Source organism: Triplophysa rosa, linkage group LG9 (genome assembly GCF_024868665.1).
Source record: "Triplophysa rosa linkage group LG9, Trosa_1v2, whole genome shotgun sequence".
Taxonomy (NCBI): Eukaryota; Metazoa; Chordata; class Actinopteri; order Cypriniformes; family Nemacheilidae; genus Triplophysa; species Triplophysa rosa.
This window is the reverse complement of record NC_079898.1, coordinates 19,700,612-19,726,018: the sequence shown is the minus strand read 5'-3', so window position 1 is coordinate 19,726,018 and position 25,407 is coordinate 19,700,612. Positions and strand designations below refer to the sequence as shown.

General features: G+C 37.7%; 5 protein-coding genes across 7 annotated transcripts; 4 read left to right on the top strand and 1 right to left on the bottom strand.

The window, feature by feature from the left end:
* The first annotated feature begins 5,367 nt into the window (after nucleotides 1–5,367).
* Nucleotides 5,368–7,131, top strand: cst3 (cystatin C (amyloid angiopathy and cerebral hemorrhage)). Its single transcript, XM_057341979.1, has 3 exons — nucleotides 5,368–5,676; nucleotides 6,575–6,685; nucleotides 6,795–7,131. The coding sequence occupies exons 1-3, from the start codon at nucleotides 5,476–5,478 to the stop codon at nucleotides 6,870–6,872; spliced, it is 390 nt and encodes a 129-aa protein (XP_057197962.1). The 5' UTR covers nucleotides 5,368–5,475; the 3' UTR covers nucleotides 6,873–7,131.
* A 1,414-nt stretch (nucleotides 7,132–8,545) lies between these two features.
* si:dkey-76k16.5 (uncharacterized protein LOC566887 homolog) lies at nucleotides 8,546–11,449 on the top strand. Of its 3 annotated transcripts, none has more exons than XM_057341967.1 (5): nucleotides 8,546–9,162; nucleotides 9,309–9,414; nucleotides 9,523–9,630; nucleotides 9,715–10,034; nucleotides 10,727–11,449. In XM_057341967.1, the coding sequence occupies exons 2-5, from the start codon at nucleotides 9,340–9,342 to the stop codon at nucleotides 11,130–11,132; spliced, it is 909 nt and encodes a 302-aa protein (XP_057197950.1). In that variant the 5' UTR covers nucleotides 8,546–9,162; nucleotides 9,309–9,339; the 3' UTR covers nucleotides 11,133–11,449. The 3 variants fall into 3 exon arrangements, with proteins under 3 accessions (XP_057197950.1, XP_057197949.1, XP_057197951.1); XM_057341968.1 differs by having other exon boundaries at nucleotides 8,551–9,414; nucleotides 9,715–9,835; nucleotides 9,911–10,034; XM_057341966.1 differs by having other exon boundaries at nucleotides 8,546–9,414.
* Nucleotides 11,450–11,701: 252 nt separating this feature from the next.
* On the top strand, nucleotides 11,702–14,355 carry si:dkey-76k16.6 (uncharacterized protein LOC566817 homolog). Its single transcript, XM_057341971.1, has 5 exons — nucleotides 11,702–13,052; nucleotides 13,228–13,344; nucleotides 13,436–13,544; nucleotides 13,634–13,760; nucleotides 13,924–14,355. The coding sequence occupies exons 1-5, from the start codon at nucleotides 12,978–12,980 to the stop codon at nucleotides 14,318–14,320; spliced, it is 825 nt and encodes a 274-aa protein (XP_057197954.1). The 5' UTR covers nucleotides 11,702–12,977; the 3' UTR covers nucleotides 14,321–14,355.
* Nucleotides 14,356–14,470: 115 nt separating this feature from the next.
* On the bottom strand, nucleotides 14,471–16,071 carry mgme1 (mitochondrial genome maintenance exonuclease 1). Its single transcript, XM_057341961.1, has 4 exons — nucleotides 15,412–16,071; nucleotides 15,118–15,340; nucleotides 14,823–14,955; nucleotides 14,471–14,734 (listed from the first exon to the last, which is right to left on the bottom strand). Exons 1-4 carry the CDS (start codon nucleotides 15,998–16,000, stop codon nucleotides 14,603–14,605), a joined length of 1,077 nt encoding a protein of 358 aa, XP_057197944.1. The 5' UTR covers nucleotides 16,001–16,071; the 3' UTR covers nucleotides 14,471–14,602.
* Nucleotides 16,072–16,510: 439 nt separating this feature from the next.
* Nucleotides 16,511–23,341, top strand: snx5 (sorting nexin 5). The gene is made up of 13 exons (XM_057341958.1): nucleotides 16,511–16,674; nucleotides 17,103–17,207; nucleotides 17,629–17,739; nucleotides 17,945–18,066; nucleotides 18,201–18,324; nucleotides 18,747–18,842; nucleotides 19,635–19,740; nucleotides 19,849–19,924; nucleotides 20,134–20,173; nucleotides 20,264–20,350; nucleotides 21,476–21,635; nucleotides 21,799–21,884; nucleotides 22,011–23,341. The coding sequence occupies exons 1-13, from the start codon at nucleotides 16,639–16,641 to the stop codon at nucleotides 22,059–22,061; spliced, it is 1,200 nt and encodes a 399-aa protein (XP_057197941.1). The 5' UTR covers nucleotides 16,511–16,638; the 3' UTR covers nucleotides 22,062–23,341.
* Nucleotides 23,342–25,407: the final 2,066 nt, after the last annotated feature.

The window sequence follows — 25,407 nt, the reverse complement described above, 5'->3', positions numbered from 1 at the left end:
ATTATATTATTTTTCAGAAAGTAGCCAGGGACGGTACAGAGTGGTCAAGGTCGGAGCTGTGGACTTGGTTTGTTAGTGGGGACCTAAATCTGAATGCACACCAACTCATGGGGACCCGTGTCACTGTGGGAACCCGGGCACAAAAGCTTATATTGTACAGAACGATCATTTTTGAAAATCTAATAATGGAAAAAGTTTTCTATACGATCTTTAGGTTTAGGGGTTGGGTTAGGGGTAGGGGATAAAATATACAGTTTGTACAGTATACAACTCATTACGCCTATGGACTGTCCCCACGGAGATAATAAAACATAGCCTACGTGTGTGTGTGTGTGTGCGTGCGTGCGTGCGTGCGTGCGTGCGTGCGTGCGTGCGTGTGTGTGTGTGTGTGTGTGTGCGTGTGTGTGTGTGTTCATGTTTGTATATCCCGGTGGGGACCTAAACATGAATGCACACCAACACATGGGGACTCGTGTCACTGTGGGGACCAAAATTGAGGTCCTCATGGGCACAAAAGCTTATAAATTGCACAGAACAATATTTTTTAAAAATCTAAAAATGCAAAAAGTGTTCTATGATCTTTAGGTTTAGGGGTTGGGTTAGGGATAGGGGATAGAATATACAGTGACCCTGGATCACAAAACCAGTCTTACAGTTTTTTACGATTGCTTACACACTAAAATTCAAATTTTCCCACAATTAGCAAAACCTTACACTCAAGGAGCAAAACACAAGGCTAGATTTGCACAACTGTAAGCACATTGTCAGCTTCACACTATTTGCAAAACATTACACACAGTGATTTGCAAAACACTAAACACACTTGTATACATCAGACACAGAAGTATATCATGATGTCACTTCCTTGCAATTCCAAAGCACTGACTGTCAAATTACCACACCTATGAGCCAATCTGTTAAACACAGACATCAGGTGCACAAACACATGATTGCTAAATTGTAGACGCACCAATCAGGTTTAAGCACTATAAAAATGCAGCAGTTAGGTTCACCTGCCTTCAACCAAAATGGAATGAGTCAGAAGAAGAGTGAGGGTGAGAGGACGACTACACAGAGGAGGAAGAGGAGGAGGAGGAGGAGGAGGAGGAGGTAGAGGAAGAGGAAGACGCCGAGGGAGACCTGAAGCAGGACGAGAACGTGCACAAAGAAGAAGAGGACCAAACTTATCAAATGACATTCGTGCAACACTAGTGGACCATGTTGTGAACCACAGATTGACGCTGAGGGAGGCTGGACTGAGAGTTCAGCCAAACCTTAGCAGATATACAGTGGCATCTGTCATAAGGACTTTTCGACAGGAAAAACAGGTAAAAGAAGATCTGTCTACAGTTACAGTAATCAGTCGCTTATTGTATGCACCATATCAGCACTTGTGATACCCCTTCCTGTGACATTGAACAGTAAGTTACATGTATTATTCTCTACATAGGATTGAGCGTCGGGAACGACAAGGAGGACGGGGGGCCATATTCACGCAAGAACAAGAGAGAGAGATAATAAACATGGTTTTGGCCAATAATGCTATTAGGCTCAGAGAACTACAAGCAAACATTATCGGTGACCATGCCATTTTCAATAATGTGCATCAGGTCTCTCAGTCAACACTGGCACGCATCCTGAAAAGACATCAGGTTCAAATGAAACAACTTTATCGAGTGCCTTTTGAGCGGAATTCAGAGAGGGTCAAACGGCTGCGGCGTGAGTATGTGGAGGTTTGTATTGTTCACTTTAGCACTGTGATGTTGCATACTCCACACATTACTTTTTTACATTGACTGTAATATTCTAGACCTATCCTGAACTACACAATGTTGTCTTTCACTGTATTTCAGAGAGTTTTGCAGATGGATGCTGAGGAAATCGTGCATGAAATCATATATATTGATGAGGCAGAAATATCATTGGCCACAGGGCAACGTGGGGGTAACATCACCCTTTGCGCTGCCATTTCACAGCATGGGGTTCTCCTCCGTCATGCCAAAATGGGCCCTTACAACACACCTCACATTCTCGCATTTTTGGACCGATTGCACCACATCGTCACAGCAGGTAACGAAATGCACCAGATACAATAATCTGTCATCTGGGACAATGTGTCATTCCACCGCTCTGCTTTGGTCCAGAACTGGTTTCAACTCCATCCACAGTTAACAGTACTATACCTTCCACCATACTCTCCGTTTCTAAACCCTATCGAAGAGTTTTTCTCTGCATGGCGGTGGAAGGTTTACGATCTCCAGCCCCAGGCTCAGGTACCCCTCATTCAGGCCATGGAGGACGCCTGTGACCAAGTCGACGCCACAGCTGTGCAAGGATGGATTCGACATTCAAGACCATTCTTCCCGCGTTGTCTTGCTAATGAGGATATTGCTTGTGATGTTGATGAAATTCTCTGGCCAGATCCAGCTAGGCGAAGAGATAATGTATAGTATGTTTACTGTAGTATTTTCTGTACAATATTGTCAGTTTTTTTTCAGATTATTTTTTATGGTTGTTATTGTTGTTATTTACTGTAATTGAAACCTGTACTGGATACAGTATTTTATGTTTATCTGTTGTTTGCTGAGCTAACAGTGTTATGCACAATACTGTAGTAGCATGACAACTGGGACATGTTTTGTTGTGATTCTCCATGTTGACTGATTTGGGTATATGGAGAGAAATCTATGATATTTTCCTCAGTCTGCAGCATTGGTCTTGTGTAGTGTTTGGTGAACTATTGTATAGTTGCACTTTCTCTGTGTACTTCATTTACAGTACTCTAATCACTGAGAATGAGACTTGCTAAAAGTGTTTTAGGTTAGCAACAGCAGTGTGTAACTGGTTCAAAAAGATTAAAGTCATATGAAATGTGTGTGTTTCGTATGGTAACAAAATATTGTTTTTAAAAAGTTGTGGATAGTTTTGACAAAAGTGTTCCATTTTGCAAATGATCTGAAGTGTTGTGCTACTTTGGTGTAGGGTTGTGTTAATTGTGTGTAGTGTTTTGACAAACCGGGCCCTGTTTTCAAAATTGTGCTTAAGCAATCGTAAAAAACTGTAAGTAGCACAGAAACATTTTTAGTAAAAGACAAAAATACATTGTGTGGGTCAAAATTATCGATTTTTCTTTTATGCCAAAAATCATTAGGATATTAAGTAAAGATCATGTTCCATGAAGATATTTTGTAAATTTCCTACCTTAAATATATAAAAACTTTATTTTTGTGAGTGGATGGTCTGCCACAGTGCCCTTGATTAACAACTTCAAAGGCGATTTTCTCAATATTTTGTTTTTTTTGCGCTCTCAGATTTCAGAGTTTTAAACGGTTATATCTCAGCCAGATATTGTCCTATTCTAACAACTCATATATCTATAGAAAGTTTATTTATTCAGATTTCAGATTATGTAAAAATCTCAATTTCGAAAAATTGACCCATAAGACTGGTTTTGTTGTCCAGGGTCACGTTTGTACAGTAAAAAAAACATTACGCCTATGGACTGTCCCCACGGAGATAGTAAACCATACGTGTGTGTGTGTGTGTGTGTGTGTGTGTGTGTGTGTGTGTGTGTGTGTGTGTGTGTGTGTGTGTGTGTGTGTGTGTGTATTCTTCTCAAAAAGAGGTAATAAACTAAACAATTCAGTGCAGTTTTAGATGATCAGTCCCTGCTAAAACAATTGACATGGACAATATAACCATTTGTGTTTTTTCAATGACATTTTAAATGGTGTTAAACATCTTTGCTCAGAAAGAGATTTCTGTAACACTTTACAAAAGGCGCTATTTGTTAACGTAGTAAATGCATTAGCTACCCATGAACAATTTAGTTTTTCAGCATTTATTAATCCTTAGTTCATGGTGCATTAACTAATGTTAATAGACATAACGTTTGATTTTTAAAATGTTTTTAAAAAAAGTAAAATTAATAAATGCTTTAGTATTGTTCATTGTTAGTTCATGTTAACTGATGCATTAACTAATTGTTAGCAAATAGCACCTTATAGTAAATGTATAATCAATGATATTCATATGTCAATTTCAAGTCAAATTAGAAATAAATCTGCTGAGCAACAACATTGCGGTTCACATTCTGACCAGATTATTCTATTCTATTAGCCTATATTTTTGTACTTTGTTATACATGTTGATCTTTAAAATTAAATCTGTCTAATTGTCCTGCTGAAGTCCAGTGAACTTACAGCCTTAGAAATTTGAATGACAACGTTAAAATCTACCTACATTGTTGTAAAAAAATCAGGAAATTCCACTAGGAAGGGAGTAAACACACCCTATTCTTTGCTTTGTTCAAAAACAATGATTATACTTAAGTGGATTTACTTCTGAGAATATGAGACAATTTAATATGTGCTAATTACATTTCCTGATAACAAGAAGCAGAGATAGGACATGACTTAAAAATAAGAAAAAAACAGGATGTGTATGTTTGACTGACTGGAATTATTATTATGAAGTCATCATGGCTTTTCCATTTCATCTGAGCACAAATATTCTTAATTAAAATTATATAAGAATGCAGTATGATAAGGTCAGACCTGGAGATCTTGCAACTTCTAGTTTATTGTTTTGTTGGCATGTGTATTCAACATTATGAGCTTATCCATTCTGAGGCATGTGAAAATTCAAACTAAGGAACAAAAGAGCCTCTGTTGCAATGTCTAACAAAAATGTGCTGATGTTTCGGTTGACTCTGAATCATACAAAAACTTCAGGTCCAACATAACTGTTGTTGCTCTATCATGATGATCATTCCTCAAGTTACAATCCTCAAGTTATGCAGGTTTCCTTAGCTTCTATTTTATGTTGTTTTATAAATCTGTCACTGTACTATGAAGTAACTTTATGAGAATCACAAACAAACCAGATGCAAAGTAACATAGTCAATGGCCGTCTCTCATTGTCCTTGACAAAACAACAACAAACAAAACAAAACAAAACCAAATAAAGTTGTGCTTACTGAAGCTGTTTAAAGTAGGGTCAACAGAAACGCAAAAGAAAGAAAGAAAGAAAGAAAGAAAGAAAGAAAGAAAGAAAGAAAGAAAGAAAGAAAGAAAGAAAGAAAGAAAGAAAGAAAGAAAGAAAGAAAGAAAGAAAGAAAGAGTTCTTTGAAAAGATTTATATAAATTATCTTTAAACATAGCATTTAAGGTTTGCATAAATCTATAAGGCTGAACGTTTAAAGCTCATATAATTACAAAAGGATGATAGAAGATTACAATTCTATATGATAGCCTTGGAAATGCTGTGATTAGAATAAAATCACTGTTTTCCCCCAAAACTATTTACAGTATCCTCCCTACGGCCGTGATTGGTTAAACCGCTGGGCACCTCCCCTATGCACTGCTTTTTAACCTGTGACGCATTGTTTATATAATCCAAACCGCTGTTTACCGTCCACGGTTTCGATACAAGAGCAAGTCGAAACAGTTTGAGTTAGTTACAACAAACGCCATCATGTATGTTAAGATGATAGTATCGGTTTTAGCAGTGATTTTAGCCGTGGCGAGCGCCGGGATGGTCGGAGGCCCTGTCGATGCGGACATGAATGATCAAGGCGCTCAGGATGCGTTACAGTACGCAGTGGCCCAGTACAACAGGGGAAGCAATGATGCGTTTGTGAGTCAGGTGTGCGAAGTCATCAAGGTCCAAAAACAAGTAAGTACTTTCATTTGTTTTTAAAAATGTTTATTTGTTGTTTCCTCTTTACATTTGGACACGTCGATCAACCACATCCCAGTGTGAATGATACTTCCTTCCTAAAAAATAATGATGCTGTACTTTGACTGTCATGATGACTGATGATTGTATCGTCAAACGTGACATTACGGGTCCGCCCTTAAGCAGTTTAAAAATGACGTTGTCAATTTAATCACGATTTATCCATGATGAAAGTAATACAAATGGTAATCAGTCCACCAATAAACCATGGTTCCGACACTTTTACGAAAATAAAACCATGTTTTTTTCCTTAGGCATGGAGTTTCACTTTTAAAACGGCAAATGTAACGTAACGTTACAGTTAAAAGGGTGGTTACCAAAACGCGCAAGTAAATGTCTTTGCACATACAGTCCGAAATTTTCGTATGCGTTTTTTCGTATTTGGCTCTCGTTTGTACGGTGTCTCTGAATTGTTAAAAAAGGCCACTCAAAATGCTTGACGGATGCGAAAAACGCAGAATATCGAACCCGGTCCGATTTTTTTTATGACGGACGAAAATATCGGAGGCAGTGTGTAAATGCGATTGACACAACGTGAGGTCGTATTTATTTTTTAACGTGCGGAAATTTCGGACGCAAATTTCGGACTCAATGTGCAATGGGCTTAAAGGTGTGATTTGCGCAAAAGAACAAAACCAGTTCATTTGTTTCAAACAAACCTAAAATAAACTTTGTAAAAATAAATAATTTACTGCTAAAATAAAACATCTTACACACTTGTATGACAAAATGTGTGTAGTATTTCATGAAGAAATATAATTTTAATGGCTCTTTCACTAAACCAGATAGATACAGAATGTATATGTTCTAAACATGTTTCTGATTTACATTGTAGCTTGTCTCTGGCCTGAAATACACCTTCACCGTGAAAATGGCCAGAACCAGCTGCAGAAAGGGTGGTGTTGAGGCCCTATGTACCATTCCTAAAGACCCCGCCAATGCACTGGTAACACACAATGTCAACTCTAATATCACAATATTGTTCACAATATCTGTTTACATTTCTTGTTTACAAAAAAGATTTTGTCTGTGATGATACTTTTCATTTTTTTAAGCTGCCTGAATGCAAAATTGTGGTCTGGAGCCAGCCATGGTTGAACTCAATCAAGGTCCTTGAAAACACCTGCCAATAGACCACATGATAGTGCAGGATGTTTTCAACATTCACGGAGCAATAAACTTCACCTGGATTTGCTCATGAGTAAACTGTTAATTTTATTGTTGGTAAACTTATTGTTTTTTTGTCTCTATAGTCATTTTCAACAACCGATTATGAATAAAAATACTCCACACTGACATAATAATCAACCATACCACCTTACTAGATTCTAATGCTCGGAGAAAAGTTACAATTTTGAAAAATGTCACAATAATAAAAGGCATGTTTCTATATTTGTTTGTCTTTTATGTCTGTGGCCTGAGTTTGTACCGACTATAGTGATCTTCTTAAGCAGTCACTAGATGGACTTGCTGGACTGGCATGTCTTGTGTACACCTGATTTTATTAGGTCTACTTATTATTACCTGTATATTTTTTTATAAACGATAAGACTATGCAATGAGAGTTATAGGACCACAAGTAAAAATACATTTGTTTTTTTGTAAAGTTAATGTTTACGGGAGATTGGGGTGGTGGTGCATGCATATGTGTCTTTTGCATTCGCGTTGTGTGCATTCACATTTATAATACGTCTATCTAAGCGGCCAACGCCTCCGTTACGGCCCCATACGTTAACGGCAAATGCGTCCGTTACGGCCCCATAAGTTAGTGGCCACTGCCTCCGTTCCGGCCTGATACGTTAGCGGCCCACCGGGAAAACGCCGGTACGCCAGATGGCCAGTCCGCCCCTGACTGTATCTGCAAAATGTGTCAATGTAATATAAATGTGGATAAAAGTGTTGGCGCACAGCAGTCATTTGAATTTTGTAATTATGTGTGACAACTTTTAGCTATAGAACAGACATACTGAGAAAACAGAGGAACGGTATCTGATTGCTGAGACTGTTACTGTCAGATTCCATTCCCCCAGTGTTTCATAAAAGGGAAAGTTCATACATGTTTTAGATATACAATGCTGATTTTTAACCCACACAAATAGGTTCTGACACTGCAGTCTTTAAATTTGTCTATCACAGGAGAAGTAATGTGTTCAGACACCTGAGAATGATACTGTCAGATAAGGTTCCCCTGTGTTCAATGGTGAAGAAAGTCCGGCTTAAGCAGGCCTCAAACCAACAACTTTTAAACATGGTCCACATTAACTAACCACTATCCCACTGAACTGCTGCTGGGGGAGTCTTTGGAATTTATAGCCTTCCACTTCTAAATTCAGCCATGGGAACGGTATCCCGACGGCTGAGCTTGTTACTGTCAGATACCGTTCCCCCAGTGTTTCATAAGAGGGAACGTTCATGCGTGTTTTAGATTGACACTGCTGACTTTTTTTACCCACAATACATATGTTCTGACACTGCTGCCTTTAAATTTGTCAGTCATAGCATAAGGAACAAATTCTGACAACTGAATAGGATACTATCACATTAGGGTCTCCTGTGTTCAATAGGGAAAAGGGTCCTGGTTATACAATGTGTTCATATATGAAATAGACCCAAATGCACATCCAAATAAAACATACAAAAGTAATGTAAATATGGATAAAAGTGTGGGCACACACATAAGTAATGTAGAGAATAGACAAATTAACTTTATAGTATTTTGTAAATTTCCTTTCTCAAAAGGAGGAATTTTATCACTGCCTGAGAACTTTTTTCTTTTCTTGTAGCAAGATCTCTTTTGAATTGAATCTAAAAGTAAATCGTTATTACAAATAATAATGAGTATTAATATTTTACACGTTAAAAATTATGTCCGTGTTGCACTAGCTTGCATTCCGACAAATCCCGCCTCCTGCAAAGTGCGATTGGATAGTTTGTTCAGTAATGGATAAGTCCGCGAATAAGGCGTGCTGATGACATCTGCTGGTCTGCTGTTTTATGTAATAGAAAGCCTTTACTTTCAACAATGCGTGTACAAGAACTATATCCCATAAAACAGTAAAACATTTCACATATTAAAATTCACATACGAATATTAAATGAAATGCATATTTCAGTTGGCAATTAAAAGATTATTCCCTACGTTTACAAACTGTTTTAACGTAACGAAACTAAGCAGCGTGCTAAAGTCACATGATCTGACGTATGTGCGGATCTGCGCAGATTGGTGGCCTTATGACATTAAAGTACCGCGAGAGCGATTAAAGTGCAGACTGCTCTGATGTATGTTGTAGCATCACTCTCGCGGTACTATGAGGTCATTTACCAAACGGTCTGCCAGCGCCGCAAGACGTCGAACGCACCTATTGGTTTAAAACTTAAGATTCGTAAATGTTTTGTGAAGTCTGTTTTTAGGCGACAGCTACAGTTAAGTTAAATTCTGCATTCTTTATCGAAGTTAAATATTACACTTCAATATCTTTCACCTTTGGTATTCTGTATGTGACTTATATCTGGATAGCAGACTCTTGCCACCTCTTCCTGGCGAATCATATTTCTCATTTTATTTCCAGATTCAAGCGGACTGATTGTTTAATGTAGAACATGAGAATTTTAAATTCAGACGAGTTAAAGCACGCCGAGATCACTTTATATGCGCACTTGCCTAAATCGTTGAAGGTATGGCGTTTGTTTCTCACCTTTTGTTTCCGAACATCTGAACAATGTAACGTTAATCGTTATAATGGTTTACATGTTGCTTTTTCTGTTTTGGTGCACTGTTTTTAGGTGTACGGATTTGTTTTCGCCTTAAACAGAGGGAAACCGCACACATTGGAGGTTGTGGTAGACTCGTGGCCAGTCTTTACTACAATAATTGTTCGACCAGATCCGAATGTGAGTTTGCATTTAAGGTCCATCAAATCCTTTGCATGCTTTACCACTTGTGTGTAAAAATCACTGTTTGTTTTAAATCATAAGAATGGTCGAGCCAAGGACTTTATGAAGAAGGTGACTCTGTACACGACCAATGAAGAAGTCCTGAAAAGAATGTTGACTGTGGAAAACGCAATTGACTGGAGCACATACTTTTTAGTAGGAGGTATTACTTTTTTATATTTAACGAAAGTAACGTTACATATTAATTTCACTTTTGGTCATTTTAAATTCATTTTAGGTTGTGATGTGCGTCACGCACCTATGCTGAAGGAAATAGCTGCTTCTCGGGATGTCCTTATGAAGGGTTACACCTTAGTGCACCTTATGACACTACCTGAACCAAACCATGTACCTGAGCTTAGGTAGGACAGAAACTCGAGTCTGTGATGTAAAAAAGAAGTATATCAAATTAAAAATTTGATTGATACGGTTAAATAGAACATCTTATGATTGGGTTGTCCTTTTATGCAGGGGTCCCCAAACTTATTCGTGGAGGGCCAGTGTCCTGCAGAGTTTAGCTCCAACCTACCTCAACACACCTGCCTGCAAGTTTTGATGTGCCTGTTAAGATCTTGACTAGCTGCTTAATTAGGGCTGAGGCTAAACTCTGCAGGACACCGGCCCTTCAGGACTAAACCTGGGAACCCTGGTTTAGTATTTACTAGGCATGAACCGATACCATTTTTTAAAGACAGAGTACGAGTAGTGATATTTTTCTCTGGTACTCGCCAATACCGATGCCTGTACCTTTTCACAACAGTGAGACTAATAAAAATAGTCGTAAAAACTTCGTAATTACAAACAACTCCACTGTAAACACATTATTAAAAAATAAATAATTTTATGTGCTTGCCACAAACTTTCAAACCAAATTTCACAACAGATTTCAGTCTGTTATGTCACATGAGGTATCGGTCTTTGGTATCAGGGAATTTTTACGAGTGCATGAGCATAGTATCAGGCCCGATCGGTATCAGTGCATCCCTAGTATTTACTATAGAATGGATTTTAAATACAAATATTAAATAGTATTATTTTTTATCTCATTCCTCAGTGACCTCGAGCTCAAAGTGTCAGTTCTCAATGAGTCTCATGCCGATGTTGTCAACAAGACTTGGAAATTTGGTGGGGATGAGAAAGGTTACCAGAACATCTTAAATCTCATCACCCATTTCCCAACATGCTGCATTACAGATGAGAACAACCAGCCGGTGTCTTGGGTCCTTTTGTACAATTACTGTGCCTTAGGAATATTGTACACTCAACCAGAGCATCGTGGGAAGGGCTATGCCAAAGCTCTTGTCACTATAATGGCAAAGAAACTCTATTCTCAGGGCTATCCTGTGTACTGTTTCATTGAAGAATGCAATCAGCTTTCCTACAAACTTTTTGAAAGCCTTGGTTTCACAGAGGACCCTTCTTATAGGGCTGCCTGGTACGAATTCATTACACCTGTCTGATAAAGAAATCCTCCAACCTTAAAGTAGATCATGAATCTGATTTGTTTAAAAAATGTAAGTACATTTGTACTAAATGACTGTCTAAAATTCCCACAATATTTTATTTGAATCCAGGTCATGTTATCAAAATAATGAGCACAGTATAATTTGGGTATGGATTTATATCTTGTAATACATTTACAAACCACTTTTAAGACCAATATATAATGTATTTTTATGTACATTTCTGCAAAAAGGTTTTCTAATTCATATTAAAACACCCTATTCGCATGGACTATCATATAATGCTTGTTTACGAAAACTTTGTCAATAAAATTGCCTCAAATAATTATGACTGACGTTGAATTATGTAATAATTATTAGAAAGTGTTAGAAATACATGTGGATGAATTAGGCAATAATATGACGATTGATTAAACTAGTTTAGTTGCTAAAAAGAGTCACAATTTACCAAATGTTACTTTCAAGACATTAATGTTTAAAATTTGAAATACTCATATCGTTCTTAGGTTTAAAGGGACCGTAAATAAAAATCCCGGAAGTGATTCTAAGGGGGCACTCCAGTGTTAATTTTGACAGCAAATTTTGATTTAGTTTTAGTCATAGTCTTTTGACGAAAATGCAATGTAGTTTTAGTCACATTTTAGTCAACCCCATCATTTTAGTTTTAGTCTAGTTTTAGTCGACGAAATATGAAAAACATTTTAGTCGAATAAATATACATTATATTTAGTCTACTAAAATCTAAATGGTTTAAATCATTTACTTGGTGTAATTAAATGTTCCATACAAAGATTCAACTGTTTTGACATAATTTACTTCACCTTAGAATAAAATTAAACCAGGTCATTACCTTTATTTTTCAGAAAAGTTCAGTAACTAGATATGCATTGTTGGAACGCAGAGTATTAGACCATGAACGACATGTTCCAGTTCATTCAGTCCCATTTGACTCAATTGCCTCGTTAAGTTGGGCGTGTTCATTCAACCAATGAAACGCTCTGACAGGGCTCACACTCAAAGGCTATTGGCTCATGGCATGCCTCTTTGAAGTAAGCGCTGCACTGTCTCTGCTTGAGACAGCAATGAATGAGAATAGCTTTCAAAAAGACATATTATATAAATTGTATTACATTTCTTTAGTCATGCAAACATGTTACATACTTGGTTGGAATGTACAGTTCGACTCACTTCATCACTTCTATAATCAGTAGAGGACGGCGCTGGTTTCTTTTGGCTGACTTTGTTGCATTTCACGTTATGCAGCAGCTCGTGTTAAGTTAACATAGGCATATAAAAACACTTGAGCTTGCCTTCGTAATGTGTTTCGGGGTGACTCGCCTGCAGTCGCGCTTCAAGTTTGCGGCGTTTTACCGGCGATCGTGAAGGAAAATAAGACGCTTTGTAAACCGCGTGGAGACACCTATGCTTTCCCTTCTCCCAGAGACTTCTCTCTGCCGTTTATATGAGATAAGCAGCACATGCGCGCAATCTGATGTCCGCCAGGTGGGACAAGAATATTTTCGTCTCGTTTTTATTAGTTGACGAAAATGTCAGTATATTTTTATTACAGTTTTCGTTATAATGCATTCATTTTTATTTAGTTATCGTCTCGTTTTCGTCAGTGAAAACATGTCGTTAACGAATACTTTTCGTCATAGTTTTCGTTAACGAAATTAACACTGGGGCACTCAAAATGGGTTTATACTAAATTAGACAAGTAAACATTTGACCAAACCGTAAACAGTAACCAGTGGCCTGAACAGTGCATTACATCAAGCTTTTGAAAAGTGGGAACCTACAGTCGACACGCATAACCCGAGACCATCTGCTACAGGAAGCGCAATGTACCAGCTGACCACAGAGAATCTCAAGATGCTGGAAATAGATCTTAAAAACTACTTCCCACACTCGCTGCAGGTTTGAAAACCTTGAATAAGTTAGAAAAGTTGCATACTTCTTGGCTGCTTTTTTAAAATCCCTCATATAGTTTACGGTTTTGTGTACATTTTTTGCATCTTGGTAAAGTCACTTTAAATGTTTACAATTATTCTGTAATGTTATTTATCGTTTCGTTTGTTCTCGATTTTTACAGGTGTATGGGTACATTTATCAACTCAACAGAACTGGTCAGGGAGCAGATCCCATTCGTGTATTTGCTGACCACTGGCCAGAGTTCAGATTTGTACTCATCAAACCAGAAATTCGCGAGGTATGTGCAAAACTATAAATTCTTGGATAAACACGATAGAACGAAAGTTGGTATAGACAAGTGCTGACTCACATTTATTTGTACTCTGCAGAAGGGAGACCTTTTTAAGGATTTGAGTGTGTTTTCCAAAAATGATGGTTATCTCAGAGACATACTAGCACAGACAGACATTATTGACTGGAATACATTTATTTGTTTAGGTATGTGCATCTCCTTTGTAGTGGTTGCTATGCTTTAAATAAATGAAAATCTTGAGCTCAAACGTTTTTCTTTTTAATTTTGTTTCAAGCCACCAAGCTTCATCATGAAAAGATACTAGAAAACGTAGCAGCAAGCAAAGGTGTACCTCTAATTAAAGAAGCTGTGTGCCACATGATGGTTCTTCAAGAACCATCCAAACTTTCACATGGCAATAGGTGAAGTATAAATATAATCATTAACTTGCTACATGCTATTATATGACAGGCCATGTTTGCTAATGTGTAACTTAGTATAAAGTCCTTTGTGTAGATTATCGTTTGATTTTTAACCTCATCATATAATCAACAGTTAGACAAAAAGTGCTTCTTTTTCTTGCAGTTTATCACTTAAGATGTCATCCCTTAATGAGTCCCATCTTGCTCTAGTCAACAGTACCTGGAAGTTTGGCAATGAGCACAGCATTCCAATGATTAGGAATATGATTTTGAACTTCCCCTCCTGTTGTGTTCTGGACTCAGATGATCAGCCGGTAGCATGGATATTGATTTATGCCTCCTGTGCAATGGGAATGTTGTACACAATTCCAGAACACAGAGGAAAAGGCTATGCAAAAGCTTTGGTAACCATTATGTCAAGGAGACTGCTCTCTCAAGGTTATCCAGTGTATTGTTTTATAGAAGAGGAGAACCGGGTGTCCTACAGGCTCTTCACAAACCTGGGGTTCACAGAGGACCCGGATTACAGGGCAGCCTGGTTCGCCTTTAATGATTTATGACCGATGGCATTGATGTCACCTCATTACTCTTTAGCAAATAGCCTTTTGTGTATGTTAACAGCAAACTGTTTTATGTAATGCACATACAATCTATAAATAATCAATAGCAGCAAAATATGATCAACCTTTTAAAGTAGAGTGAATAAAACATTGGAATACAAAAGTATTTATTCTTTTATTAAATGAAAAATAAAAACATTTTCAACTACACACTGTGTAGAAATATTCCAAAATTCAAAAGCGTCTGCCTAGTTGTGTTATACTAGTTCAGTAGAAGGTCACCTATTTTACGGCATATTCTTCAAGTCGAAGGAGCCATTTCTCCCAAAATGGCTTAATCTGCTCAGAGTTTATGAAGTGAGCATGTGCTGGTGATCCATCTTTGTAGGCCACCACAATTAACCCGTTTTCTACCTGTACATAAACAGCATAGCGTGAATGAAGGAAGGAGTGAAACTCTTGCAAAACATTTTAAAAGCAGATGTCTTATACAGATGTTTACCTGGTAGCTGTAGTTGCTGTCACTGTTCAAAGCCCCAATGTATGCAGCTACTTGCAAAGGATTATCATAGGTATTGTGAAGAAAAGGTTTCGGCTTTTCCGAGGTCTTCCAATCAATGACACACAATGAATCTCTGCATAAAAAAAAAACATTTAATAAGAAGCTTATTAGTAACAAAACAGTATGTTGAGTGAGTATAAACTTATTTCGAGAAATGAAATCACGTCAAGCATTTTCCTACAATTAAAGTGTATTATGGATTTTTTTATGATGACTTCTTATGAGCAAATCTCACCTGTATTGGGCAACACAATCAACTATGCCCAGGTACTGCAATCTTGAATGATGCACAGCACTCTCAATAGCTCTCACTCCTGTTATTTCATTCAACACATGAGATACACTCTCCATGCATCCGGCCACCTCTGATGGACACTCCATGTCTTCCTTAGGGGAGGTTTCTGGCGTCAAACTCTCCTCAACAGCAGCATGAAATAGCTTTCCCTGTTTGAAAATATCTATACACAACACATAAATTAGGACGTTTTTTTTAAAAAAATAGAAGAAAACAATATTCTTAATATCTTACTTAAGCTGTATTCTTTAAACCCGTCTTCTCCGAGTTTAGCAATCATCCTTCTCTTCCACCTCTCCAGGTAAAAGGCTTGCTCAGGTGGCATGGTCTTCTGCAAGATCCGGGTCACACTGGATATAGATGGTTTACTAGGGTCCTTCTGCAATATTACACGAGCCAAATGTCCCGACACATACTCCGAATGAGCTTTGGCGTGATTTAAGAGTGGGTGCAGGTTTTTAGGTACTTTGTGCTGTTGAGAAGGTGGTCTGGATCTTATAACTGGACCGTACAACTGATAGTCCTTATCCTCATCAATGCTTGCAGAAGTCTGAGAACTGGTTTTTGAGGACATTACTGTTCGCACCAGAGAGGAGTATCGTTCTGTGTCCACTGTGCTGTATTGACTGACCTTTTTGCGCGTTCGCCATTGACAGCTGGTTGAAAAGCTCTCCAAGGGCGAGAACTGACCAGAGCGAAAGCCCATTGATCTCACAGTGTTGCGTTGTATTAAAAGTTTCAGTACCTCCATTGTGAACTCTTTTTGTGGCGGTTTTATCTGTTCGTTTCCATGGTTATGTTTAATACTAATTCTGCATCTCATACCTTGGATACTAGATAAAAACTAGACAGACAGCTTGTAACATGCCAGTTTGAAAGGGAGCGAACCGTTTGAACTGGATGTACTTGGACGATTGTGGGAAATGTAGTTCTAAACATGACGAAACCACATAGAACTCGTAGGTATAAAACATAATTTCCCACGATGCTGTTCGTTGGGATTGTGTAAAGTTTGAAAGCTTTATTTTACTGAGCTATATATATATATATATATATATATATATATATGTATTCAAACGTTATGTATACGGTTTAGCTTTCTTAAGCACGGAGGGTTTAAATATAAATAAATTAAATTAAATGAATAAATCAAAGCTTTTTTTAACACGGCGCCCTGGCATCTGTGCTTTAACGGGTTTTTGACATGTAAATTACAACCAAAACAAAATTATACAGCTCTTTTATTATTTTAATTATTTCACTAAATTCAAATCTTCGGCTTATGTGAGTGTGAGTTTATAAAACGGCTTTTATTTTGACGTGATGCCTGCAAAAATGTCTAGCCGGAAGTTCCCATTGACAGACGAAAGTGGAAAGTGAAGACGTGCGAGCTGCACTTGGAAAGTTGGAAGTTTCATAAAATATCCAGAGGCGAGAAACTTATCGAAATATCTTCCGATCATGACATCGCTCTCGGGGGACAGTGATAAAGAGAAGGTAATCCATGCAATATGTTTTTATTGTGGAGACAGAAGTTGTTCATTGATAATGTTGGAAGTGTTCATTCTGCCCGCCCGCTTAATAAGTTAACCGCCCAACTCTTTTTTGAACAAGTGATTGATCGCACGTAAAGGTTAGTAAATTTCAATGCTTGCTTTTAACCTGCTTTGTTGGCTGTTTCTGAGGACTAATTTGCAGTCCGGTGAAACTGTACGTTACTATTTAAGACAGTATCTATCCATCCATCCATCTATCTACGTTAGCAATAGACACGTGACTTAAACAATTTCTTTACAGGAAACTCGGCATTATAAAAAAGTCACAAAGCCAAATATTGGAATACAGATGTTTTCCCCACACGACATTACCATAATTCCCTCTCTAAGCTGTTGTCTTTAGTCTTCAACAAATTTTGTTTTGTTTAGCTGCGCTCTGTGACAGTGGACTTAAACAACGATGCATCTCTCCTCATTGACATACCTGACGCTCTTTGTGAACGTGACAAAGTCAAATTCACTGTCCACACCAATGTAAGCCTTTTGGAACCATTTTAGCAGATTACACATGTACCTGTATTATGTTGGTCAGCATATCATAATATAGAATCATAATAATATAGATCATAATAAATCCTGTGTCATTTGATCTATTTTAATCTCTATGGGGCGGTTTCCAGGACAAGGTTTAGTTTAAGCCAGGACCAGGCCTTAGTTAAATTAGGATAATTAAGTTGTTTTGATATATTTTGGTATATCAAATTGATATATCAAATATCAGATTGATATATTTCAGTGATATATTTTAAGATATGTCAGTGCAAGTTGTTTTCGATCAAGGCATCAATAACATTTAAATTAGTCCCAGACTAGGCTTAAACCCAATCCGGGAAACCACCCCTATGATATTTATGCATGGTTTATATATGTTGATTTGTTATCCACTTCCTCTCAGACCACACTTAGTTCCTTTCAGAAGCCGGAATTTTCGGTATCACGGCAACATGAAGATTTTATCTGGCTCCATGACACAATCGTGGAGACTGAGGACTATGCTGGCTTCATTGTAAGTCCAAAATGTTGTCTACATTAAACTTATCAACATCCACACTGCAACTATCAGCCAACATGGAAACTACAAAATATCTCTCATTTCAATGCTTTTTTTAAATATGAACAATGTGTTTTGCTCTGCATTTCAGCATGTCTCTTGTTGAATCGAGCCTTCCAGTTGATTTTTTTCTGTTCCTTCACTTCTCAAAATTCCTTAGATTCCTCCCGCCCCACCAAAGCCTGACTTTGAGGGTCCCAGAGAGAAGATGCAGAAGCTGGGAGAGGGTGAATCCAGCATGACTAAAGAGGAATATGCCAAAATGAAGCAGGAACTTGAGGCGTACGTCTACTTCAATATAATATTGTGAATTAAATAGTTTATCCTCAGTCTGTTGCACTTTAAATCCCCTTTCTGTGGCATTAATGGTATTCATATATATATATATATGTATGTGTTTAAATCTGTCTTTTCAGGGAATACCTTGCTGTTTTTAAGAAGACTGTGCAGGTTCATGAAGTTTTTCTTCAAAGACTGTCTTCCCACCCCATCCTCAGCAAGGACAGAAACTTCCAGATATTCCTGGAATTCGACCAGGATGTGAGTTTTCCTCTTTGTCTAAACAATTTCTTTTTTGTCCAGACCAGGAAATAGAGTGGCAGTGAGAGAATCTGTTGGCTTTGCTTACTTCCTGCAAATCTGCAGTGTTTGCAGGTTACAAGCATATGGAGAGAGTAAAGGATGAGTGTAGAAGATGGGGTGGGGGGGTTTGTTGGGGTAAAACTCTAAGATACACTTCCTGCTTAGTTCAGCACAACAACTTCCTCTGACTGGACAACACCCTTTCTTTGCTTGTTCATATAAAAATCTCTTACGATGCAGCCATAATTTGCACTGCCAAGTGTCAATTACTGCCACAGATAACACAGACAGGTGACTTTGCTGGATCTCATCCACACTGTTGATAGGTAAAGAGTCTGGTTCTTATTGGTTCACTGCTGTCCTTCTCATTGCTTGTATAGCTCAGTGTGAGGAGAAAAAATGCCAAGGAAATGTTTGGTGGATTCTTTAAGAACATGGTAAAGACTGCTGATGAAGTCCTTATCTCAGGGATCAAGGTCAGTGTGTAAATCAACTCTTGTGTTTCTTATAAAGACACGCCCACGGCTGCTCTCTGTCTCATAAACTTGATATTACTTTGATGCTTTGTAAAAACTAGTTGGAAAGGTGCTATTTACGTATTGATAAATGAAATTCCCAAAAATGAAAATTCTGTCATCATTTAGTGATAGTGATGTGATGTGAGTCCAAGTATGGTGTTCCATACTCGGAATTTGTACTCTCCATTTAACCCCTCCAAGTGCAAACACACAGCAGTGAGTAACACACACCCCGAGCAGTGAGCAGCCATTGCTGCGGCGCCCAGGGAGCAGTTGGGATCGGTGCCTTGCTCAAGGGTCTCACCTCAGCCATGGTATTGAAGGTGTAGGAGAGCGCTGATCATTCACTCCCCCCACCTACAATCCCTGCTGGTACTGAGGCTCAAACCGGCAATGTTTGGGTTACAAGTCGGAGTCTCTAACCTTTAGGCCACAACTGCCCCCTCCCATTTACTCACCCTCTTAGGCTAATAGGCTATTTCAAACCTTTATGACTTTCTTTCTTCCGCAGAACACAAAAGTAGAAGTTGGTAACTGAACACCACTGGCCCCCATTCACTTCTATTGTGTGGACACAAAACCAGTGAATGGGGGCCAGTTAAGAACATTCTTCAAAATATCTTCTTTTGTGTTCTGTGGAAGAAAGTCATACAGGTTTGAAATGACAAGAGGGTGAGTAAATGATGAAGACAGATTTTTTTATTTTTAATCACTTTAAAGGTATTGATTGTCTGCTTCCTTGTTTTCCAGGAGGTTGATGAATTTTTTGAACAGGAGAAGACTTTTCTGCTGGATTATTCTGGCAAAATCAAGGATGCCACTGCTAAGGCCGAGAAAATGACCCGTTCACACAAAAGTGATAATGTCGTCTTTACCGAAAACTAACTAAAAGTGTTTTGACTTTAATTTATTATTACAGATTTACAAATGCTTACAGTTCTATTGTTGCCTTTTTCAATTAAAGGTGTTGCTGATGACTATAATCTTATTTCTGCGGCTCTGAACAGCACTGCTGCGGACAACAACACCACGTTAAAAAAGTAAGGAACATATTTTACACTCAAAACATTGAAGCATTTTTCCATAAACATCTTTAAATGTCTTTAACTGATGTATTGAAAATAATGTTTTCGTAGATTCTGTTGTAAAAAAACAGATCTGTTTTGAAAGTTGAATTTCCAATAACCATATTAAAAAATTGAGTTTGTAATGTACTTCTAATGTGTATTTATTTCATTTTGTTGTCTAGACACTTGGAAAAATGTGCTGATGTGTTTGAAAAGCTTAGGGTGAGTATTTCTATATGTTCATGAGACCACAAGTACTTGGACAGTAAAACGGTTGTGCGACTATTTGACGTGTATGTTTGTGTTTTGCAGAAACTTGAGGACAGAGTGGCATCAGATCAGGATCTCAAGCTAACAGAGCTGTTGAGATATTACACAAGAGACATTCAAGCAGCCAAGGTGAATCCTACCCTCTTTTGTAAATTCATTTCAGTTTATTCATATTCAAGACTGGTATATCACTTCTATTAATAACCCATGATAGGTTGACAAGTCACAGTTTTCTCTTTGGGAATCTGTATTAGCTTTTTAAAGTAGGGATGCACCGAATGTTCGGCAACTGAACATGTTCGGTATTCGGCCGAATATGTGAAATGTCCGAATACATTTTAGGGAACATGGCTTGTGATATGATCAAGCAGCAACCAGCGCAGAGAGAGAGAGAGAGAGACGCTCGTGCGCTTTATTAATGCCGCAAACATTTTGGCTGTGTGTGTGTGTGTGTGTGTGGAGCATTTTAAAGTGTCAGAGAAATACACAGCATGGGTCTTGCCGCGCGGGAGTAAATTTCCGAATGAAAGCGTCTTTACCTGTCGGTAACTTTACTTCAGACGGAAGCGGGCTGTCTGACAGTACGTTAGCCCCGCCGCCAGCTTTTGTGGGTGGAGTTTGGAGGAGAGACGTGAACTGATATGCGTTATCATATAATGCCTATAATAATCCAACAGTTTTCGTTTATTCGTATTTTTAGCTTATAGGTCTTATGTTGAATGACACTTTTTAATGAACTGTTTTGTTGTAGGGGTACAGTAGAGTAACTTGCATTACATTCTTTTACCAGTCAGTTATAGGCCTAATACTGGCTATTCATGAAGGGAGAGGGCTCGATTTTTATTTTTATTGACTTTGTCTTGCTCAATTTTATTTTGAGTTATATTGTATTTATTGAAAAGCAAGACAAATTATAAAAAGCACATTTTGACCATTCAGTTCATGCAATGGGGAAAAAAATGTCTAAATAAAAAGAAGAAATGCAAAAAAACATGTTCTGTATTCGGCCAAGTGTTTCATTTTTATTCGGCTTCGGCCAAGAATTTTCATTTCGGTGCATCCCTATCTTAAATCAAGAACAGGTATTTTTAGACTCGTCTAACGCAAATACAATAATATAGAAGTGCAAATTCCAGATTCTATTAAGGTGCATTATACCTTGGTATAGTATTCAGAAGATGAGGTCACTACACCAACAACACTCAAATAAAGATTTGATCGTTCCTAAAAAATAACACATTAGGATTCTTTTAGGACCTTTTGTACAGACGGGCACGGGCCCTTGCCGATTACGAGAATTGCAATAAGGCTCTTGACAGGGCTCGCCTGCGGGGTAAAGACATCGCACAGGCTGAAGAGAACCAGAGAAAATCTCTGCAGAAGTTTGACAGGCTCTCTGAGTCTGGCAAGAAAGGTGAGTTTGCGATCCAAACCGGCTTTGATGAATTGTGTTTATGGTTTAAATGTGTAGTTTATGAGGAGTGGCTTAGATCTAATTTGGTGTCCAAATATTTCTCTGTTCAAATCTTGCAAACAATAACTGACCACTTTCTAACCTAGATCTGGTGTTTTCACAGAGCTCACCAGCTTCAAGGCGAGGAGGGTAGTGGCCTTCCGCAAGAACTTGATCGAGATGGCAGAGCTGGAGATAAAACATGGCAGGGTGAGGATGATGAGTTTCCCCGTATCACATGTCTGGTTGGCTTGCCTTATGATGACTTGCCATATGTAAATAGTTTCTCTCCTTTTTTTCCTCCGTTGTTTTATTTTCCCTTCACACCCACCACAGAACAGCGTGTCCCTTCTGCAGGGAAGCATTGAGATGCTCAAGAGCAATTGAGCCCACAAGCCACACTGGGCCATCCTCAGCACCTCGTATTGTTACTGACCTAATAGAGTGGAGCCTGGACACGCCTATTTCACGTGGTCCTAACATGGCTCAGTAACCACTCTAAAAACTTGGGAGCGTCACCACCAGCACAATGTCTCTACCATGTTTACAGTTTTCTATTTGCTGCCAGTATCTTGCAATATCTGACTGAGGGCAGCGACTCCTTCTATGAGCCTGCCAGCACTTAAAATCTATCTTTGTCTGTTTTGTTTCACACCTGTGTTAACAACGCTTTTCTTTTTAGGTTTTTCTTGCATTTGCTGAGATATTTTAGATCAGGTAACACTGACATATATACAGTATATAAACAATCATAATAAGAGAAGAGTTGAAAGTACATAATTTCTGTGATTCTTTTTTGTTTGTTTGTTTGTTTTATTATCAGTACACCATGATTAAATTCAGATTTTCTTTTGGCTGCAGTTTTGTACCCTATAAATGTGATCACTGTGGTAAATTGTGTTCACACTGGAAAGTTGGTAGAACTATTCATAAACTGTCACATAAGAATAACTTGTGAAAACGAAAAGCAAAATAAATCTCTTCAGAGGTGATGTGTGACCACCATTTGTCTATTCAGAAGAAATTCATACAAAGACCTCTATGCCAAAATCTGTTGATTTGGTAAACAGATGTGCCAAGGGAATGCTGGCATTAATTCTTGATCAAAGCCAATGTCAAATTGCACTGCCATGGTCAATAGGAGCACAATTGTATTAAATCTGCTTATTTTAGTCAATTCACTTTTATGTTTCACTTTTAGTGAACAATTGACTGAACCTGACTTCCCTGGTGTTGGAGGCAATTCTCCATTTTGTGTTACTATACATATATTTTTGTAAAGGCCATGAATAAAATTATGCTCTTATATGTGTATGCATAAAGCAGTTCTCCATAAATGAGCTGTGTGTTGTCCCTGACATTACATTTCAATCTCATACAGATATTTGTCAAATCTTTAAATACAAATCAGCATTCCTTTTTCATATGTTTAACTTGCTTTTATGGACTGTTTTCTTTGTTAACAGTCGAACTACATTTAAATGTGTGTAGAGTTACATGTATACAGTATGTAATGCTCTGATAGGGATGATGTTTTGTTATAGAATTATTGCAATCGTGTGTGAGCTCAGTTTAAAAAAATAAAACATTTTATAAATGAAAATGTGTAGATGGAAAATCACAGTTTTTATGAAAATTTCATAAATAATGAAATTAAATGTACCATGAGTTTCCATTTCTGCCCGTTTTGTCTTTGCTTTATTGTATCTTCAAGTTCCAACGAAAGTCAAACGTTTTCCTGTTTTTAGAGCTGTTTTATAAAGCTAGACCTTTAACCGAGTTTCAATATTGAAACTTTGGCTCATCCAATCAGAATTCTGGGTCAGAGTGTCTTACCCTGTGTCAAATGACTGCACACAGAACAGGAGACAACAGGACGAAATGCTACATCTCTAAAAAGTGCAACGAATCATATTAAACATTTATCCTTATGTAAAGTTGGGATGATAATCCATAGGCTCATGTTATATGTGATATCATGTTTCAGCTAAATTCAGTTTTGCGGTTGACACTGAAGCTTGATTGACACAATATTTGTGCTTTTTTCTGGTGGCATGGACCGAATGCAGATCTTGTGAAATAAACAAAAGATGAAAACTGCATTGCTGCAGCTGTTAGTTAAAGGTTGTTAAACCAAGAATGAAAATCTAGAAACAGTTGATTAAACTGCGGGACTGAAGTGGAGTGTAGTGGAGTACTCTATGCTTTCCAAAACTCAATGAAAAGCATCTGCTCTGGTCCGTTAAAAACAGAAGTGGTGGTTATGTATGAGTGGTTGTACTTCAGAACTAATGGTGGTCAGGGCCACAGAACTTGGGTTATAGACATACTGAAAGAGAGTGTGGAGTGGATTTTCTGTGGCTTATATACATAACCAGACCAGTTTGTCCACTTTTCTGAATTGGGTCTGATTCTGAAGCACCAAAAATAATGCAAAATGCTTTTAAATGGTGTACTTTGTGTTGTGTCAATAAGCAAATTTTAGTCAACTACAGCAAATATGTAATTTACTGCATGTCAATGTACTGACAGTTTAAAAATATCCAGCAAATAACAAAATAAACAAATAAAATGTGCAATCATTTTACAGTAGCCAGCTGACGTATCCTCCTCTGACAACTGCCTTTCTAGACCATGAGCTGCTGCAGTTTACTAACCAAACAGACAACGTTGACTTGACCTCGAATAGCTAACCAGCAAATCTTTGAGTCAGCAGAAAACATACATTTCATGCCAGGTATAACATTTCCATTCATATGGGTCATACAACAAGACTATTATGAAGCCATTACAGTTAGCGTGCTCCCTTAAAAATGAAATGGGAAAAGGGATGTATAGGATATTTATGAAGGTGTTGATTTGATTTTTAGTATTATGTTCTATTTAATGCTTTTAAGTATTTAGTCTCACAGGAAATCTTGTAGACATTCACCTGTATTCTGAATCGTGTTAAGATGCTACAGTCATAGAAAATATGCAACTGGGAATTGAAGGAAATAAAAAATAACTCCCACTCCATTGTCTTGTATCTGGAGAGAATGTTCTGTGCACATATATGGAGTGCCAAAAATCTCTCTGTAAACAATGGTAAAACATTTCACCTGGTAAGTAATTATTTGTAAAGCACATTTGTATCTTGGGAGAGGCATAAAGGTGTGACCAATCAAGTGCATTTAAATCTTTTATGTCATAATTGTGATGTGGCCCAGTGTGACTTTTAAACGCCCTTTTATTCAGTGAAGACGGTTACACTTCCTTATACAACAGAGAAATGGGTATAGAATTTGTGCATTCACTCCGACTACACTATAGTTCAATGCACATGTAAATGAGTGCCTTTACTCAACTGAGTAATTTTGTAGTTTTCTAGTTTTTAATGTGATGTATGAAAATATATCATCAACAGATTGTAAAACATATTTACACCAAATAGGCAAAGGTAAACCACACCTATTGCTAAACAAATTAATGTTCAACACACACCTGACACAATAAAACCACACCAAAGAATAACTTTTTAAAAATAAATTAAGATTCCATTAATAGTCTCTGTTTAATCAATGACTTCACGGCTAAATGTTTGAGCATTAGGCAATGTAGATAAATAATAAAATTGTGTGTTTTATTGATTTATAGATGACGTTCTTCTTTTGGACTAAATAATTCTAATAATTGCATTATCATCTATTAACACAGGGTCTTAACTTATACAGTGCTGTATTTATTATAGACA